The 17,977-nt window shown below is 43.3% G+C and overlaps 6 protein-coding genes across 6 annotated transcripts; 4 read left to right on the plus strand and 2 right to left on the minus strand.

Moving 5' to 3' along the window:
• Positions 1–631: 631 nt before the first annotated feature.
• On the plus strand, positions 632–1,229 carry V865_006981 (uncharacterized protein; the record flags this gene model as incomplete). Its single annotated transcript, XM_066230737.1, has 4 exons — positions 632–659; positions 730–770; positions 944–1,071; positions 1,139–1,229. The coding sequence occupies 4 exons, from the start codon at positions 632–634 to the stop codon at positions 1,227–1,229; spliced, it is 288 nt and encodes a 95-aa protein (XP_066086834.1).
• A 1,181-nt stretch (positions 1,230–2,410) lies between these two features.
• On the plus strand, positions 2,411–4,115 carry V865_006982 (uncharacterized protein; the record flags this gene model as incomplete). The annotated part of the gene is made up of 3 exons (XM_066230738.1): positions 2,411–2,791; positions 2,862–2,951; positions 3,030–4,115. 3 exons carry the CDS (start codon positions 2,411–2,413, stop codon positions 4,113–4,115), a joined length of 1,557 nt encoding a protein of 518 aa, XP_066086835.1.
• A 559-nt stretch (positions 4,116–4,674) lies between these two features.
• On the plus strand, positions 4,675–6,152 carry V865_006983 (uncharacterized protein; the record flags this gene model as incomplete). Its single annotated transcript, XM_066230739.1, has 2 exons — positions 4,675–4,930; positions 5,143–6,152. 2 exons carry the CDS (start codon positions 4,675–4,677, stop codon positions 6,150–6,152), a joined length of 1,266 nt encoding a protein of 421 aa, XP_066086836.1.
• Positions 6,153–6,475: 323 nt separating this feature from the next.
• Positions 6,476–9,018, minus strand: V865_006984 (uncharacterized protein; the record flags this gene model as incomplete). Its single annotated transcript, XM_066230740.1, has 11 exons — positions 6,476–6,629; positions 6,692–6,764; positions 6,815–6,840; positions 6,902–7,049; positions 7,167–7,280; positions 7,343–7,405; positions 7,469–7,503; positions 7,572–8,277; positions 8,365–8,749; positions 8,809–8,831; positions 8,895–9,018. The coding sequence occupies 11 exons, from the start codon at positions 9,016–9,018 to the stop codon at positions 6,476–6,478; spliced, it is 1,851 nt and encodes a 616-aa protein (XP_066086837.1).
• A 439-nt stretch (positions 9,019–9,457) lies between these two features.
• On the plus strand, positions 9,458–12,697 carry V865_006985 (uncharacterized protein; the record flags this gene model as incomplete). Its single annotated transcript, XM_066230741.1, has 1 exon — positions 9,458–12,697. The coding sequence occupies one exon, from the start codon at positions 9,458–9,460 to the stop codon at positions 12,695–12,697; it is 3,240 nt and encodes a 1,079-aa protein (XP_066086838.1).
• Positions 12,698–13,072: 375 nt separating this feature from the next.
• Positions 13,073–17,180, minus strand: V865_006986 (uncharacterized protein; the record flags this gene model as incomplete). Its single annotated transcript, XM_066230742.1, has 5 exons — positions 13,073–14,288; positions 14,352–14,500; positions 14,566–14,637; positions 14,717–16,623; positions 16,709–17,180. The coding sequence occupies 5 exons, from the start codon at positions 17,178–17,180 to the stop codon at positions 13,073–13,075; spliced, it is 3,816 nt and encodes a 1,271-aa protein (XP_066086839.1).
• Between the last annotated feature and the right edge of the window lie 797 nt (positions 17,181–17,977).

Below are 17,977 nucleotides of genomic sequence, written 5' to 3' on the forward strand. Positions count from 1 at the left end.
GATGTGTCGGTGGTGTTTGGTTAGGGTGAGCTATACGATATACTTCCTGTTGTGATTTTTGGTCTGGTTGGTGGAGATGGTAGTGTAGATGAAGGTGAGGAAGGTAGGATGGTAAAGAGTGTGAGTGGGAGGTGGTGATTATGGTTATGATTATGATTGATAGCTGGATTGCATATTGGGAAGTGGTAAAAAGTGAGGTGTTGGTTTGTTTTGTACGGGGGGTTGGGAGTTGACACGCTGCGCACCTATGTCCATCACTCGCTCAGGGTTTCACCGCATCCAGCTTCCAGCATACGCCTAATCCGGCAATATGCGGGGTTATCCACTCGACATGCAGACGCGCCTGGATTAATGGGATCTTGGATCACTGCATGATCAGGATGTTTCATACTGACCATCTTCTTCTCTTTCATCTTACATACATAACGAAAACGACTCAAAGACAGGGTAGTGGACAGAGACTTCGGATCGGAAGATAAGATACGTTACTATTTAGAAGGAACAAGAAGGATCAAAAGAATTCCAAATCAAGACGAGAATTCATCGGATCGACCTAGGTCCTACGTCCTTCCTTCCTTCCTTCACCCACGCCCAGACCGCCCCAAGGAGCGAGAAAGTAGGGAGAAGAAGAATGGCTTCTATAGAGAGTTATGTTGATCGTGAGCTTACACCATATCTCTTGCGTCAATAATGGGCCAAAGCTGACGGAACGTCATATTGTACGAACAGACCTTGTTCAAGTCATCCTCTACGATGGTCGCATAATAGTGGTGAGTGAGACTCTTGATCTATATTCACATATCATCTATCCCTCTATGAATGGTCTGCTCGTAAAATCAAAACTTCCAATAACCAAATACATATGTTCTCCACTGTCATTTTCACCCTCCTCAATAATTTAACGCTCGAACCAATCGCTGACATGATCCTTCTGAGCTTGCAGGGTAAGCTCAAAGGCTACGATCCCCGGACCAACTTGATACTAGCAGATTGCGTAGAGAGGGAATATTCATTAGATCAAGGTGTGGAAATGATCCCATTAGGTCTGTATATGATAAAAGGGGACAATGTGTGAGTTGATAACAGAACATAAAGTAAACGTACATGGGGCTGATGTTCTGTGTGGGTGCATGTGCAGAGCATTGGTAGCTGAATTGGATGAAGAGAAGGACAGCACGATTGATTATACAGAGATCAAAGCTGAACCATTGGGCGAGATACATCATTGATCGGTTTTACTCTTTTGGCAAGATGAAGGATACCACAAGAAGAGAACAAGTCAACAGAAGACAGATTAGATAGATTGAAATATAACACTTGGCAAGACGAAGTGCTCAATTGTCAAGAATACGATATACAACACACAATACACCAACCTACCCTGCAAACCAATGTTGCAAAATCGCCAAAAACGATTGAGATTCCATCATCTAGAAAAGGCGAAATAGGTTTACTTCTATATGCAATAAATATAATCTCAGAAGCATGACATGATCTCCTCTCTTTCATTTAATTCATATGGGTTCATAGGTAAAGTAAAAATCATTGGAACGAATTTAATAAACAATTGCATGTATACCATTCATCATGAGTTTGCTTAGAGGTCGTTTTGCTGCCATTGACCGAAGTGGACTGATATCACCGCGTGTCCTTGACCTGCAATCCCTCGCATCCTGCTCAGTTGTATCCATCATGCACACTCCTGTATACAAGAGATGCTTGTAGTATACGGATGCATTTCTCCTTGTTCTATCAATCTTTTCCACCCGAGACATTCTGTACTTTGGTCTACCCTAGTTCCGAAACCCTTTTAAGGATTCAGCGATTCATTGCAGATGTCCGTCTGTGGTAAGTAGGGATGATCAACAAGTTACCTGAATAAGGAATGTTACGTTGAATTTTTTTTACTCGAGTTAAGCTACCTCTCTCTGTACAACGACGCGACTAGAGCAACAATGGCAAGCGCGATTACGCATGATGACAGTATGACTGAAGTAAGCTAGTTTTTGGCATCAATAGTTAACCCATCCATCACTCATCATATATTGTCATAGTCTGTATCTCAATTAGTATAACAGTCACCTGGAAGTTGTCAGTGCAATCATCAAGAGAGAGCGAAGTCAGGTAATAGAGTGAAGATCATCTCAACGCGTGTCCATATAGAAGAACGGCAAAACGGATATTTCGTCAGGTTCCAGGTTCACACACACACACATACGACGCCATAGTATCGACCAACTTAGCACAAGTTAGCAACGCGTTGTTCTGCACATTGGTGTCGTTCGTAGCTTAATCGTGCTTGTCGGTATATCCATCATCGCAAGCTTGTTCGTACGAATTGCCACCGTTATCGAATTTGGATAGACAGTCTGAACAGAGAGGTAGATCGTTTTCGGACAAGCAAGACAAGATGTCAGCCATACTCCCTCTCACGACATCTTCCACACCCTCGTCTCATACTTCCCCAGCACCCAAGACACCTCAACCACTTCACCCGATCCCATTGACTGCGTCGTCAAGAGACGGCGAAGATATACAGATGATATCGAGAGAAATCACGCCTTCATCTCCATCTGCCAGTGCTTCTGCCAGCGCAAGTGCAAGTGCGAGTGCGAGTTCACCTAGATCTGCATTAGGTTCTGGATCAGGATCAGGCTCGATGACGTTGGTGGAGAACAGTCAGAATAATCCTGATGAGGTGATCATGGATGGAAACGGTGATGATAATGGGAACGGAAAAGGTGTTGGAGTTGACGTTGATAGATTCTTGAAGAAGATGGAGATGGAGAAGGTGAGTTCTTTCCTACAACATGTATTTGGTATGGTTTGCCAAACTGAATTTGATCGGTATTGTGATATAGAAAATGCAAGCACTTCAACAACGTCTAGAATTAGCTTCGATAAAAGCTACGCACGGATGGAAAGATATGTCCATCAAGGAGATCGAGACTGTAAGTAAATCTATCCTATCATATCCAAGGCTGTGTGAAATTGACCAAGTCCTGACTATCTTATGCTATCTCCTGTAGAAATTACCTCCTCCTACACCTCAACGCAATCGACAATCATCTTTACTACCTGCCTCACCTATCGTCTCCTCGCCAAGTAGAACATCGACAATACCTTACGAGCCACCATCACCTTCTAGACCATGGCAATTGATCGATGTCCTATGGCAACCCTTACCACCACCTTCCCATGGACGTTATCCGCCTTCACCATCCAGTCCGAAGAAACGCTCGAGGACGGACGATCACGATGCATATACGATGAGTCGATTGAATGGATTGGGTCTACCTCTAAGTCCACATCGACAGAAACACCCCAGTGGGAGTGTACATAGAAGAGCATCAAGTTCAATCGGCTCGTCTTCGACTTCGGTTGGTCATAAGAATGGATTTGCAAGTCCATCATCACCGTTACGATACAAGTTTGATGAAAACCCCAAATCGACCGGGATACCGAAAAAGAAGAGATCATATTCACATTCAAATTCGAATTACATTAACAGAAAAGTTGTAGCTGCGACTACAAGTCAAGATGTCGATGCTGCCAAGGCTTTGACTCATATGTTATCTTCAGGTGGATTATCAGATGATGGATTGGGGGAATCGTCGACCGGATCTTCTTCGGTACTCGCAGCTCCATTTTTACTTTCTTCACATTCATTACCTATACCTGAAGCGTTCAAGAGAGATAGATCTACCTCACCTACTATACCTGCCTCACCATTAAAGTTACCTACTCCGAAAGGAGGGATAGGTAGGACGACAAGTATAAGTATAAATACGAAAACACCCAATTCACATACCCGTCATAAAATACCGGATAGTGGAAGTTCAACGGGCACGCCGGGTACAGTTGGGGGTGGGGGAACAGGGACGAGAGAAGAAGATAAGAATGCTGCTGAATTGATGATGTTTCTCGCTCATTCACCATCACCCATGAAGACAGTACATTCACAAGAAGATGATAGACCGAGTTTGGGTATGGCTGCTAGAGTCTTATTTGCGGATGATGAATCTCCAAATGATAAGGAGGCTGGTAAAGGTGGTGCCAGTGGTGCTGGGAGTAGTAATTTGGTCTTGGCAGATCCTATCTTACCGGAGAAGTGAGGTGCAAAATTGGTATATTCCATTTACCGGAGAGATTTGGGTTGATTGATTTGATGTATTTGTTTTTGTATCTGTATTTGTTCATTCTGTTTGCTTATTGGTGTATGATTATGCTCTTGGATTAGTCGGACCCACCTCTTGCTCTTTGATTAGAACTTTATTGCTTATAATTCCTCCATCTTGTAGCATCTATGTACTATGTACCATGTACGAAATGGCGCTTCAATACCTTGCACGAGTACTGTGCATGCAATCCTGCTTGAACACTGGCATCAATTCATCCATGTGACATTTACATCGAGTGTTGAACATGAACGTTGAACAATTGAACTGTGATCATTGAGTGGAGGTTGACCAGAACATGCGAAAAAAAATCATCGATTGTTTTTGTATTTCTCTAACATTCCATTTTATATACCCCCAACTATCTCATCACCACGACTTGAAGACGACTCACTGAATTGAACGGAACTGAACGAAATACGCGGTCGGACATCGACCATCATCTATAACACCAATACCAATACCATCATCTTCGAATTGCGTAAGACTACTCAAAATGGCTCAATCCCAATCTCAGCAAGATCAAGATGGCCTACTCGACACCCTCCTCCAATCGTATAGTACCGCCTCAGCATCGGGATCAGTAAAAGGCCCAGGTATAGGACCTGAGAAAAAGAAGGAATATGGATATAAAGATTTCGAGGCTGTCCTGGAATCTACACCGATATTTATGAAAGAGACCCCGAAGGATGGAGAGACGAATGATGTCTTGGAAGCTCTTAGGACGTTGGTCTTTGAGGGTGAAGGTGATGGTGAGTTGGTTCGATCTGGATATCGTACGTGGTCTGAGAGTATCATGGGGTCGAGGGTGGGGTCAGACTCGAGAGACGGTATTGGGGGAAAAGTGTATATTGTCCATATTCATTAGCTACCCAAATTAGTCTGGTCGGGTCAAGATACGGCCTAAGCATTTTTGAGTTATATATACAATCACTGATACCATCCCCCTATTAAACCCATATAGAAGTAGCTACCAATTTCAAGAATCACGGCAACGAGCTCCACCTTCAAAAATCCTATAGCGAAGCTGTCAAAGCCTATACCTCCGGACTGGATTCCAACCCTAAAGACCTAAAGTTGAAAATCACTTTATTGAACAATCGAGCTCAGAGTAATCTCTTATTAAAAAATCATAAATCCGTTTTAAAAGATGTAGGAACGATTATTGCATTGTATACGACGGAGAAGTGGGATAGTGATAAACCGTTGATCAAAGCTATGTATAGAGTTAGTAACAGTTTGATAGCTCTTGAAAGGTGGAAAGAAGCTTTGGATGTTATAACCAGAGCTAAAAAGGAAATTCAAGATGGAAAGATTGTAGGCGAAGATATAAGTTTGTGGGATGGATTAGAAGATAAAGTCCAAAAAGGACAGAAAAGGGATGAAGATAGAATGAAAAGAATAAGGAAAGAACAAGTTACTAAAGGATTATTGGAAAGAGCGATTAATCAAAGAGGGTTGATTAATGTGAAAACTTCAAACCCACCTGATAATTCCCCACCTGTCCATTTTGATCCATCAGAATACAAAGAAGATCAATGGGAAGAAAGTATATCAATTGATACTCCCCTGATATTCCCTGTATTCTTGTTATACCCCCAATACGGTCAATCAGATTTTATAACTTCTTTCCAAGAAAACACTTCTTTCCTAGATCAGCTGAATGTCATGTTCCCCCAATCCCCTTCAAAAGTCGAAATACCCCCTGCGGAGTGGGATGAAAAGAAAGAATATTACGTGGATAACCTGGTTATATATGTCGAAACTTCACAAAAGAGATTATTGAAAGTCGGTAAAGAATTGACGTTGAGGGAGATTATACGGAAAGCTAAAAGAGATCAGAATGAGAAAGATCGAGTGGAGAAAGATGGAATAGTGTTGAAAGATGGTTTGATGAGTTTTGTTGTGTTGCCCAAGGGAGAGGTAGAGAAGAGGTGGATAGAGGAATTCAAGAAGAGTAGAGATGGTAAATAGTACTTTTACAAAAATGAGTATCGAGGCAGAGAACTCAGAAGGTGGTACGGACTGTCTAGCAAGACATGGATAATACCTTGAGCCATATATATTGCATGTATATGTCATATAAGTAGCATTCGTTTTACTGTAGAAAGAATTCTCAGACAAGACACATAGTCAACTCCAACGACTACATCAAATGTTTTTCATGAGATATCCCCTTTCATGTCTATTCACACCTCCAATCCTCTCCTAACCGCCTCGTTCTGCAACTGATGTCTCATTATATTGGACCCCGTCCTTACCACAGCAAGATCACATCTTGCTGATCCTTTCCCCGCCTACTTGTTCTTCTTCGTCTCCTTCTCCTTCTCACCGGGCTTACCAACATCCTCTACCATACCTTCGTTGACCTGACCATACTCGTTGACACGAGAATAGTCGACTCGGTAGATCCATCGCTGGTAAAGTAAGATAAGGAAGACGACATCGTCTCTGCATTGCAAATACATGTGATGAGCTACAATCTGCCGTACTTCTAACACAACATGACTCACCGGAAACAGGCCAATCTATGCAACCAGGGCATCCTAATACAGAACGCAAAGAAATCGTCGACAACGGTTGATACTGCAGACAATCGGTCAGCGGGCTTCATGCAACATCAAATGACAGCTCACGAGTCTTGTACATCATAGCTTTCATCCTACAAATTGCGTCCATACAGTCAGTATTGGACGATGTATATATGGACGTTAGGTACTCACGGCATATGAGCGACACTCTTCAACTTGTAGTTGATGATCAATTGAGGAACAAGCTGGACGAAACCGAACATGTAAATAGCTTGAGCAAGGGTAGTCACAATGAAAGAGTACCATCCTCGGTGAGTCCTGTGTAAGAGTGTCTTGTCAGCTAAAATGTTGACGCTACTATGGCATGATTCGTAGAATCGTTGGACGTACAAGTAAAGCACTATGAAATCGAATTTGAATCAGCTAGACATTCTACCTGAATTTCGAGCCGACTTACGAGAATAAACGGTGTAACCTGCCAATAATGGGATAGCGCCGTAAGACACAAGTCGGAAAGCGAGAGCGTCATATTCTTGAGTTTTCTTTTCGTCTTCACTAAGTTGTCGTTTATCTATAGCCAGAGGAATTAGCAATTATGCACTTGGACGGAGATCTGACATCATATCAACGCACCTTCGAATTGCACTGTGTAACCAAAGATTGACGTAGGGGCAGGTCTGATTCGGACGTTGGTGACTGATCATGACAAAGTGACTGTCAGCTCTAGCTTTCGATCCAATTCCGCGACAATCAGCTTACCTTTCGTAATTTTCCAAGCCTCAATGAGGAGACCACTGAATGAGTGTAAAGAGATATCAGCTATCTAAGATGTGCTCGTAACAACCCAGCTGAATCAACTTACATTCCTTGGCCAAACAGAATCATGAACGAAGTCTCTTCTGAACTATCATGGAGATACAGCAAGATGACCAATTGGACGAAGCAATTAGTCAAAATGGTATTCAACGATACTCCCACTAAATCTTTATCCTTTTTCCTCCAATGGCTCACATCACTTGAGAACGCCAAGAATTCAAACAAGGTATGTAAGACAGTGACGATAGCAGTGGTGATTAACAACCAAGGCGAAGTTTCTGTGAGAGTTCGTTTGATCTCGTCAAATTCCATTCCTCCGCCTCCTTGTTGTTGAGCAGCTTGTTCGAATGATGCGGTCAAAGCGCTGAAAACGTTGAATTTCATAGCTGAGATAGCATGATACGTGACATGTAGAGGTAAGGTCTTGGTAGTTTCGTTGATGGTGTATAAGGATTCTTTCATTATCCAGAAATCGTTGGGATAGATAGGTGGAGGATATACTTTCTTTGTAGGATCTTCCAAAGAAGATTGGATAGTATAAAATGGTTGAGCAACAGGTGAGAGTTGACCAAAGTTGACTTCTCCACCTGATGCGACGATAGTCAAAGTCAGGTTGTTAGACCAATGAGCGACGATGGGTGCTGGACCAGATTGTTCAATGGGATCTTCGAGGTCTTCCTCGACTTCTTCTTTGTTACCGATGAGTTTCTTCTCTTTCCTGATTCGTCTTTTGGGGAAGAATCGGGTGAGTTCTGGATGAAAACGAAGACTATCAGCATCAGAGGACGTTGTGTGGTATAGGGGAGAACAGATTGATAGATAGATAGATAGATACGCACGTTTCCTATATGCCGAGACGTTTCCTGGACCTTTACCGACAGGTGTACCACCACCTTTCACAAGAATGACATCCATGTACCAACTTCCATTATGTGCCCATACACTTTCTGGAACATCGAGGATGAGATCCGCTTCTCTCTCATCTTTCCATTCTCCGTATGTAAGACCATCCCATTGAACGAGTGGATGATCCAGGTCGACATCTCGACCAGAAGGGGAGGTGGACGTGTACAACAGCATGGAGAGGGGTGTACCCAGATCCCAAGCTGGCGTAGCCAGTTGAGATCCTTGAGGTACAGCGACGGGAGTCGATGCCGATCCGGCAGTGGTCCCAGCTGGAGAAGGAGCAGGGGGAGAAGGCGACTTGTTACCGCCCATGCCCATCTACAAAGTCTACGTCAGTTTTGTATTTCATCACATATACCGCGAGAGGCGTAGCTTACATATTGCATACCATATTTCATGGCTAGACAAGAGCAACTGGTGTCAGCTACATTATTGTGGATTGAGGACTGAGGTGATCACTCACCAGCTTGGACAGCGACAAACATTGCTACTGAGCGGACTACACCCCATATCTTATCGTTGTTACCTTGTTGCCTAGCTGGGTCAGCTGGCTGTGCCACAGGACCTCCTGCTGCTCTTCCTGACATGTTGTTGTATCAGGATATGAGTCGTGATGAGGATGGAGCAGAAGAAGAGAGATGGAAGAAGAAAAAGCCAAAAGATGGGAGGGGGTTATCAAGCGTCGGACCGGCAGTTTGGATCACGTCAAAGTGGGAATCCAGGCACACACCATAGTCCACGTCGTTTTAGTGAAATGATCAGAAATTTCAGAAATGCTCATATAGTCCTCATTCATTCACTCTGGCTTAACACGACACAAGGTGTATCCTAGATCAAATCCGCTCAGTTTGAAAAAGAAGCCACCGGCAGGACAGACATATCTGCTTGAGTCCCGTCTCATAGCAGGAATAGATTGAAGATAGCAGCAGACCTCGGAGACGTATTGGTCAGGTATGTCCAAGTCTGATATATCGTGCTGCACTGTATCTCGCTTACTGACGCCCCTTGCTTCAATAGTAAGGCGACATGTCCGGGCCAGCTTCCTCACAGGTCGAGGAGAAGCCTGCATCGGCGATCCCGACGAATCCCAAGCAGATACGTTCCAGCTCATGGCTGCGTAACCTCTCAAGGTGGAATCTCGCAACCCTCCTACTTCTCTATATAACCTCTCTCCACATCATCGGTCTATACATCTTCACAAAAGGCTTCCTCCTCACCCGACTTACTATCCCTCACGTATCACCTTCATATACACCCTCTTCTCCCGCGCCAATACCTGCAACTCACTCCAAAGCTGTTATATTGGTAATCGACGCCTTACGAACCGATTTCATCTCCCCTCATTATCCATCACCCAAATCACCCCATCATCATGGTATCCTCACTTTACCTTCCGAGCTATCATCCTCTCAACCTGATCATTCGCTCATATACAATGCCTTCTCCGACCCACCTACAGCTACCATGCAACGTATCAAGGGAATAACCACCGGGTCACTACCTACTTTTATCGATATCAGTTCTAATTTCGCTTCTACCGCCATAGAAGAAGATTCCTTGATCAAACAACTCTTAAATGCTAACAAGACAATAGGATTTATGGGTGATGATACTTGGGTGAACCTATTTCCGGACTCTTTCAACCTTTCCCATCCATACGATTCGTTCAATGTTGAAGATCTACATACGGTAGATGAAGGGGTTATCGAAAATATCTTCCCGTACCTCCAACCGGCAAATCAAAGTAGTTGGGACGTCTTGATAGGTCATTTCTTAGGTGTAGATCATGTAGGACATAGAGTTGGACCTAATGTAGAAACGATGAAAACCAAATTAACACAAATGGATCAAGTCTTACGTCAAATTGTCGATCTTTTAGATGATGATACGCTGTTAGTGTTGTTGGGAGATCACGGCATGGACGATAAAGGTAATCACGGGGGTGATTCGGAGCTGGAAACTTCCTCTGCCATGTGGTTGTACTCGAAATCTAAACCTTTGAAGGGAAAACCAGTAGAAGAAAGTATAACTAACTCATGGCCATACTATACTTTCCCAAATTCGGCAGCACCCCTCAGACATATCAACCAAATTGACTTGGTACCGACTTTATCGCTTCTTCTAGGTCTACCAATACCATATAACAATTTGGGATCAATCATACCCGAGTGTTTCTCCAAAGATTCATCGACATTGGAAGCTGCAACCAGAGCTAACGCGGAGCAAATAGATCGTTATCTTAGTGCATATGGTGATGAATCTTTGAAATCGGCTTTACAAGGATCATGGAGTAAAGCTAGAGCTTCTTTACATGCTATCGATTCGAGCGAGGGCACTGCGCCAGAAATCGCAGATCACGCTCCGGCGGGTGTCGGTAAGGTAACAGACTGGATTAGAAAGGGCAAAGCTGCTGCTGCTGAAGCATCATCTAAACCAGCGGACCATCAGGCTCAACAGGATTCCATCAACTATCACCGACATTACTCTTTATTGGCTCTCCGACACCTCAGAGCATTATGGGCTCAATTCTCACTTCCACTCATCCTGATCGGGTCTCTGATCTTAGGATTAAGTGTCCTGACACTTATTGCGTTGTATGTAGGAGTGAGGAACAATAGTACCAACTGGGACGTTTACGCTCGACTCGCTCTCGAAACTTCTTTTACCGCTGCAGGTATCATCGGATCTATCATCGGGACTTTAGCAGGTATTTATACTGCTCAACCATCAACAGCTATCAAAGTATTTGTCATCGCCTCTGTTATCGTTTCCGAACTCGTTATCATCTTCCCTCTTTTCCTCAAATTCTCCCTTCCACAGACATTTTCTATCAATCGATATATTGGACCTCTCCTTCTCTTCGCTCATGCGATTTCCTTCGCTTCCAACTCATTTATAATGTGGGAAGACCGAATGGTCCTCTTCCTCCTCACTACCATCCCGATCATATACCTAATCAAAGCCTTGTCAGCCCCTACGGCAGATATGCGAATCAAAATCATCGGTCTTTCTCTCGCATACGCCATCATCGTCAGATTGGCAAGTACGATAACAGTCTGTAGGGAAGAACAACAGCCGTATTGTCGAGTAACCTTCTACTCTGGTAATACACCAGTATCACCTCGTTGGGTCGTCCTAGCCATTATTCCATTGGCATTACAACTACCTCGAGCAATCGGTATAACCCTCAGTCGATCTAAATCCTTAGCTGGATCTGCACCCTTCTTCCTAGGATACCTATGGAGAGGTATCTTAGTTCTCAACTCTGCTCATTGGGTATTAGAATACCTGGAATATAATTCCGACTCAATAGGATTAACTCAATCTGCAATTTCAACAGCGGGATTTCTGAAAATCTGGTTAGCCCGTATATCAATCGGTATCAATCTCGGTGCATTACCTTACATATGGTTGATATCACCATTATGTATAACGGTTGAGAAGAAGATTGATCAATCGACTGGTGAATCTCAAATCAGCGTATTGGGATTTGCTAATTCCTACGGATCAACTTATATCCTGTTTTACATTATTCCATTTACGTTGGTTCACTTGACCAATCAACCTATGGGTCAATTAGTCTTATCTGCCTTGTTGGTGGGTCAATTGGTTTATTTGGAAATGGTAGATACAAGAAGAGACGCTATCATCTTACAACAATCATTCGCCACCACCTACGGCGGTGGAAGTACCAGTACTTCAGGACCGGGTAATTTTGATGGAATTGATAATTCATCTACGATCGTCCGACCATCATTCACCGATTTAGTTCCATTAGTATTAAGTGGTTTCTTAGGTTTTTATTCAACGGGACATCAAGCTGTCTTATCTTCAATTCAATGGAAATCCGCTTTTATAGGATTCAACACCGTCACTTATCCGATATCACCTTTGTTGGTTATCATAAATACTTGGGGACCATTTTTCCTTTCGGCAATGGCAATTCCATTATTGGCTTTATGGAATATATCTCCTATCCCCTCGTCATCCGCAGGAGGTCAAGGAGCTAAACAACCAATCTTAACGCATGTCTTGCAGTTGGTATTAGGATTTTTAATTTATCATACCCTCATTACGTTCTCAAGTGCAATAACATCAGCATGGTTAAGAAGACACTTGATGGTTTGGAAAGTCTTTGCACCTAGATTTATGTTATCGGGTGTTACACTTTTGATAGTTGATTTAGGATGTTGGATCGCGCTGTTGGTTGGAGTTAGAGTGACGAGCTGGAAGGTGAAAAGGACTTTTGGATGTGAGAGTGTTTAGTAAGAGTAACGAATAGATATGAAAACATACACATAGATACATAAGCAAAATAAGAATTAAAATGCATCAATCAGCATAGATTAAATGCATATAATTGAGAATCTATAAACATATCAAGAACTGTCTGTTTGCCTACCGTATGGAGTTATATATTACTCCCGTTATCTAACTCCTAAATTGCATGAGCAAATATCAAGAAACGGTAAACCATGTTGTTATATACAATCAAATTTATATAATCAAGTCTACCTATCTTCGCCCTGTGTTTATCCACGATCAATAATATATTAAGCTTTTGTTCCTCACCCTTATCTCGTTTCCTGCTCATCCAATAATGATAATAATGTTTGTGATGATATACGCAAAACACGATACCTAATGTTTACCATGTTTCTTCTTCTTCTTTGACAATTTCTTGTCATCTTTCCCACCATGTGTACTGACCTTTCTCTCTCTTTGTTCTCCTTGTCCGACCAAAGGCGTACTCTCATTGACTTCGTTATCATTTTCGTTGTTTCCCGAGATAGGAGGTAAATCCTCTGAAGCGGGTGATCTCAATCCACTAGGTGACCTGGTCAATCCCTGATCTGATATTCGTCGGACAAACCCTTTGATCGAACTTAACCGCTTACGTCTCTTATCCGACTTATCTCCTCCTGACGTATCAGATTTAGAAGGGGAAGATCCCGTTGGTGCACCTTCACCTCCTCCGGTGGAAGATAAGGCAGAGGCGATGGATGGAGAAGCAGACATGGTAGACCATCTTTTTGTGTTGGCGGGTTTACCAGATGCAGAAGAAGGGAATGGAACGGATGCACGTTTGGGTGATTCAGTGGGGAATGCTTTGACGGGCGAGGAAGATCCTTCGGTAGATTCCCGAGATGGTGAATTGAGCGATAAAGATACTGAACCTTCTTTCTTGGGTGATGCAGAAGGAGATGATGGGAATGGTACAGAAGGAACTGGCGTTGAGGTAGTATCGGGAGTAGTCTCAGTTTCCAGAGCAGGTTTAGGAGTTTCGCTAGACTCATCCTCTATGACCTCGGTTTTGGCGGCAGCGATGGGATCTTGAGTTTCGACAACGGAGGAAGGTCCAGTAGCAGCGCTAGTCGGCTCAACTTCGGCTGGGGTCGACTCTCGCACGTCTTTGCCCTCTTCGGTATCATGTGGCTTGGAGGGAGGCTCAGGAGCAGCGAAGACACTCGCAGCGCCAGACCCATCGGGAGATGGCGATTTGACGGCATCGGCGAAAGATCCGTTTTCTGGATTATCAATAATAGGAGGTGGCACGTCGACGTCGAATCCTTCGGTAGATTGGTCCTCAGCCTTGTCCTCGAGATCGATCAACGCTGAAGTTGCTTCTTCGGTCTGAGCCATAGCTGTAGTAGATGACGAGGGTTGCGCGGAGGTTGATTGCTCCGCTTCTTCATCAGGCTTATCGTCATCATCTTTGTCTTTCTTGGTACCAGATTTTTCAGCAGGATGAGCATGAGCATATCGCAAATCGTCAGCTGTTGGAAGAGTGTTGGCTACTTTTTCGAGATCTTCGTCGTCGAGTAGTTCAGCCTCAGTGTAGATTTGTCGTTTCCACCTAGAAACATGCCATGCTTAATTAGCACCCAGATCTGCCAGTAGGACACGATTGTCCACTCACATTCTAGCAAAGATACCATCTTTTTTAGTGATAAGTTCTTGATAAGTACCAATTTCAATCATCTGCCCTTCCTTCATCACAGCGATCTTATCAGAATTGATGATGGTGGATAATCTATGAGCGATTGAAAGTGAACTTTTCCCTTTCGACTGTAGAAATTGCAATGTAAATTTAGCTCGGATATCGTAATTGGGCTTGGCCATGCAAGACTCACCAAAACAGCCAATGACTTTTGAATCTCTCTTTCAGTCTCTGTATCAAGTGCAGAGGTAGCTTCGTCGAGGACCTATACACGTATACACAACACACTTGACTTAGCCCAAGTGATCCCACACTTACAAATGAGCAACGATCAAATTACTCACCAATATCGCAGGGTTTTTCAAGAACATTCTCGCCAGACTAACTCTCTGTTTCTCTCCACCCGACAATCTCTTGCCCCGTTCTCCTACAATGGTATTATATCCTTCATCAAACGTCATAATCTTATCGTGGATTCTACCTCTTATCGCAGCAGCAATGACCTCTTCGTCCGACGCACCCGGTTTCCCATACGCGATATTAGCTCCTATCGTATCATTCCATAAAACCGAATCTTGAGGCACAATTCCAATAGCGTTCCTAAGAGACGCTTGTGTGACTTTTGATATATCTTGTCCATCAATCAATATCCTTCCTGAACTAACCTCATAAAATCTATAAATCAATTTGAGGATTGTCGATTTCCCCGAACCGGTCTCTCCTACCAATGCCATCGATTCGCCTTTACCCAATTTGAAAGAGACATTCTTCAACGCAGTGACTTTATCATCGTAGCTGAATGTCACATCGTCAAATTCGATCGTACCATCCTTGATGATCAGTTCTTTCGCATCGGGCAAATCTTTAATCTCAGTTTGTTCAGCTAATAATTTCAACATCTTCTCCGAATCGGTAATGTTGGTATTAATCGATCGATATAAGCTTGAAAGTTGGTTTAGAGGTGTGGTGAAAGCACCATAGTATTGGATAAAGATGACGAACAATGCCGCATCACCTATACCTCTCATGATATTCCATGAGAGCAGTATAGCTCCCGAGGCGAATCCCAAAGTCAGAAGTAACGATTGGATGGCATAGACAGCTTGGAATCCCATATCCCATTGCCATTCTATTTTCTGTAAATCCCCAACGGCATTGGTGAATCTTTCTACTTCTCTAGGTTCTCCGGTGAAATATTTGACACTTTCCCAATTAGTTAGAACATCCGATACTACTCCTCGCTGATGAACGTCCTTTTCGATGTATTCTTTCCGGATGTATTTCCGGAATTTTGTAGAGTAGTATGTGAAACACATATAAGGTATCATGAAGAGTAAGACAGTGAAAGTGATGATCGGTCCGAATAAGTACTGGAATACCGAAAATCCAATAGCGATATCTGCAAAAGTCGGTATGACGCTGAATAAGACTGTTCTGAATAGATTGTTGACCGCCGAACCTCTTTCGATGATCCTCATCACTTCACCGGTATTCCTCTTGGTGTGATAGGCCAAAGAAAGATCTAAAATATGGTTGAAGCAGAGCATCTGCATTTCCCTATCTGTATACTGCACGATGGGTAACCAGAACGCTTGTTGGATAGCACTGAGGGTACCATTCGCATTCAACAATCTTAATGCCAAGTAAATTCCGAGCCATTTCCAGATATCGTGTTGATTCCTCTCGGTTAACGCTCTAATCAACAGTCCCATTGAGATAGGTGACAAGGGCGTCAGTATTCGATCGATGATGATCATAAGACCGGTCATAGCAGCGAATAATTGGAGTTTGATGCTTGTTGCTGGCCATAATTTGGGAATGAGGGGTCTGAACTTGAACCACGCTTCTCTCAGAGATAATTCTTCCTTCTTTTCATCTTTCTTTTTCACACCGAGCTGTTTGGTGATCTTGATCTTTTTGGCTGCAGCGAAGGCTGCTGCTGATGCGGCGGCATTATCGTTGGCGTTGGATGTGTTCTCGCCTGCACCTGGCACGGGCGTTGTAGGTGCTCCGGTGGTGGTCGTAGTGGTCTTAGTAGGATTTTGAGAATCGTCATCGAAAGTTCCGTATTCGCTGGAAGAAGGATCAACACGTCCGTCCAGACCTGATTCGGTGAGTAGTCCAGTACGTTCATCGGCTGGTTCGTATGATACTCTCGGAGAGAGCAACGCGACGATCAAGATGGGTAAAACGAGTAATCGAGAGGATGAAGGTACAAGGGAGAGGATAGTGAAGATCTTATCGTATCCGTCTATAAAGTGAGATCCAATCAGATTATCATCATATCAGCTGAGTGTTTAGATCAAAAACTGATATTTGAAATAGAGCTGACTCACAAGTATGGACTTCTCTCAGGACCAATCCAACAAGATTAGGAATCTCCAAACCCAAAGCTAAAGTGGCGAGAGTAACCAAACTTTTGGATTGCCATTTTTCTCTCCACCATACGCCCGCCAATGCCAGACCGTGAACAATCAATTGACCAAGAGTGTAAATCACTTCTCCAGCCAATTTTCCACCTTTGAGATATTCGGGTACATTGATGGGTTGATCACCATTCCTTATTCTCTCTGTGACCAGATCTGAAGCCAGGATAGCTATATCACCAAAAGCCAGCAAAGATAATAAGAGTAAACATGTTGATATGGTTGATTTACGCGGGGTGATCCTCTGGACGGTTATGGGTCGTATACCAGGTATAGGATCGATAGGTTTGGGTTTGGGTAAGAGGACGAATATCAACGGTACGAAGAGGATGACGGGGATGATATAGTGGAGGGGAGTAAGGAAAGGAGCTGTTGAAGTCATCTTGTGGTGGTCCACTCGTGAGTCAAGCTGGATAAAGAGGAAGATTGGCCTAGATATCCTCAGCCGAAAACAAGATATCTCGTCAGCTTTCAAAGACTGAATTGACTGATGAAGAACATAGAAAAAGGAAGAACAGATCAATTTGTGAATTTTCAACTCACAAGGGGATCAAAGACTTGAGACTGAATTTTTCGTTATCAACCCAAGTAACACCGATAGACAGTGGTCAATGCTTCAGCGGGACCTAGCAAATTAGTGTGGTATCAAAATTCACTTTTTCTTATTCATTGAGCTTGAGCGTCTTTCAGAATGGACAAGTTTTGAAGATATTATTGGCCAAGGTGAACAAAATCAGCTAAGACCACCAGTGTCTGAGCTGAGTTTGAAGCTGGGTAGTTGGTAGATTGGATCCGAGTGACAAGGTGACTTGTAATTATAACCAATCATACAACATGAGAGTCGATGAAAAGGAAGTATTGTCGTAATATCGATCCAATCCAATCACGATGACCTCACTTGAAAACACCTGATGAGCACGTTTACAGCGTGTCAACACTGTGGATCGTTGTTTGTTGAAGGTCTATTGTTGATCTCCTCTGACAACGAGGTAACAAAAGTGTAAAGTCGGACACTAAGACAAGCGCTAAATTGATCAGTTCATCATGATCCATGCTTGAAATGATAAATTGGATGGCACATGCGCGTCACTTGCCACCATCATGCTGCGGGGCCACATCCACGTTCACCCGTAGGTAGGTCTCAAGATGATCTTCATTGCATTTCCATAAACATAACTG

The sequence above is a fragment of the Kwoniella europaea genome, chromosome 2 (assembly GCF_036810445.1).
Source record: "Kwoniella europaea PYCC6329 chromosome 2, complete sequence".
Taxonomy (NCBI): domain Eukaryota; kingdom Fungi; phylum Basidiomycota; class Tremellomycetes; order Tremellales; family Cryptococcaceae; genus Kwoniella; species Kwoniella europaea.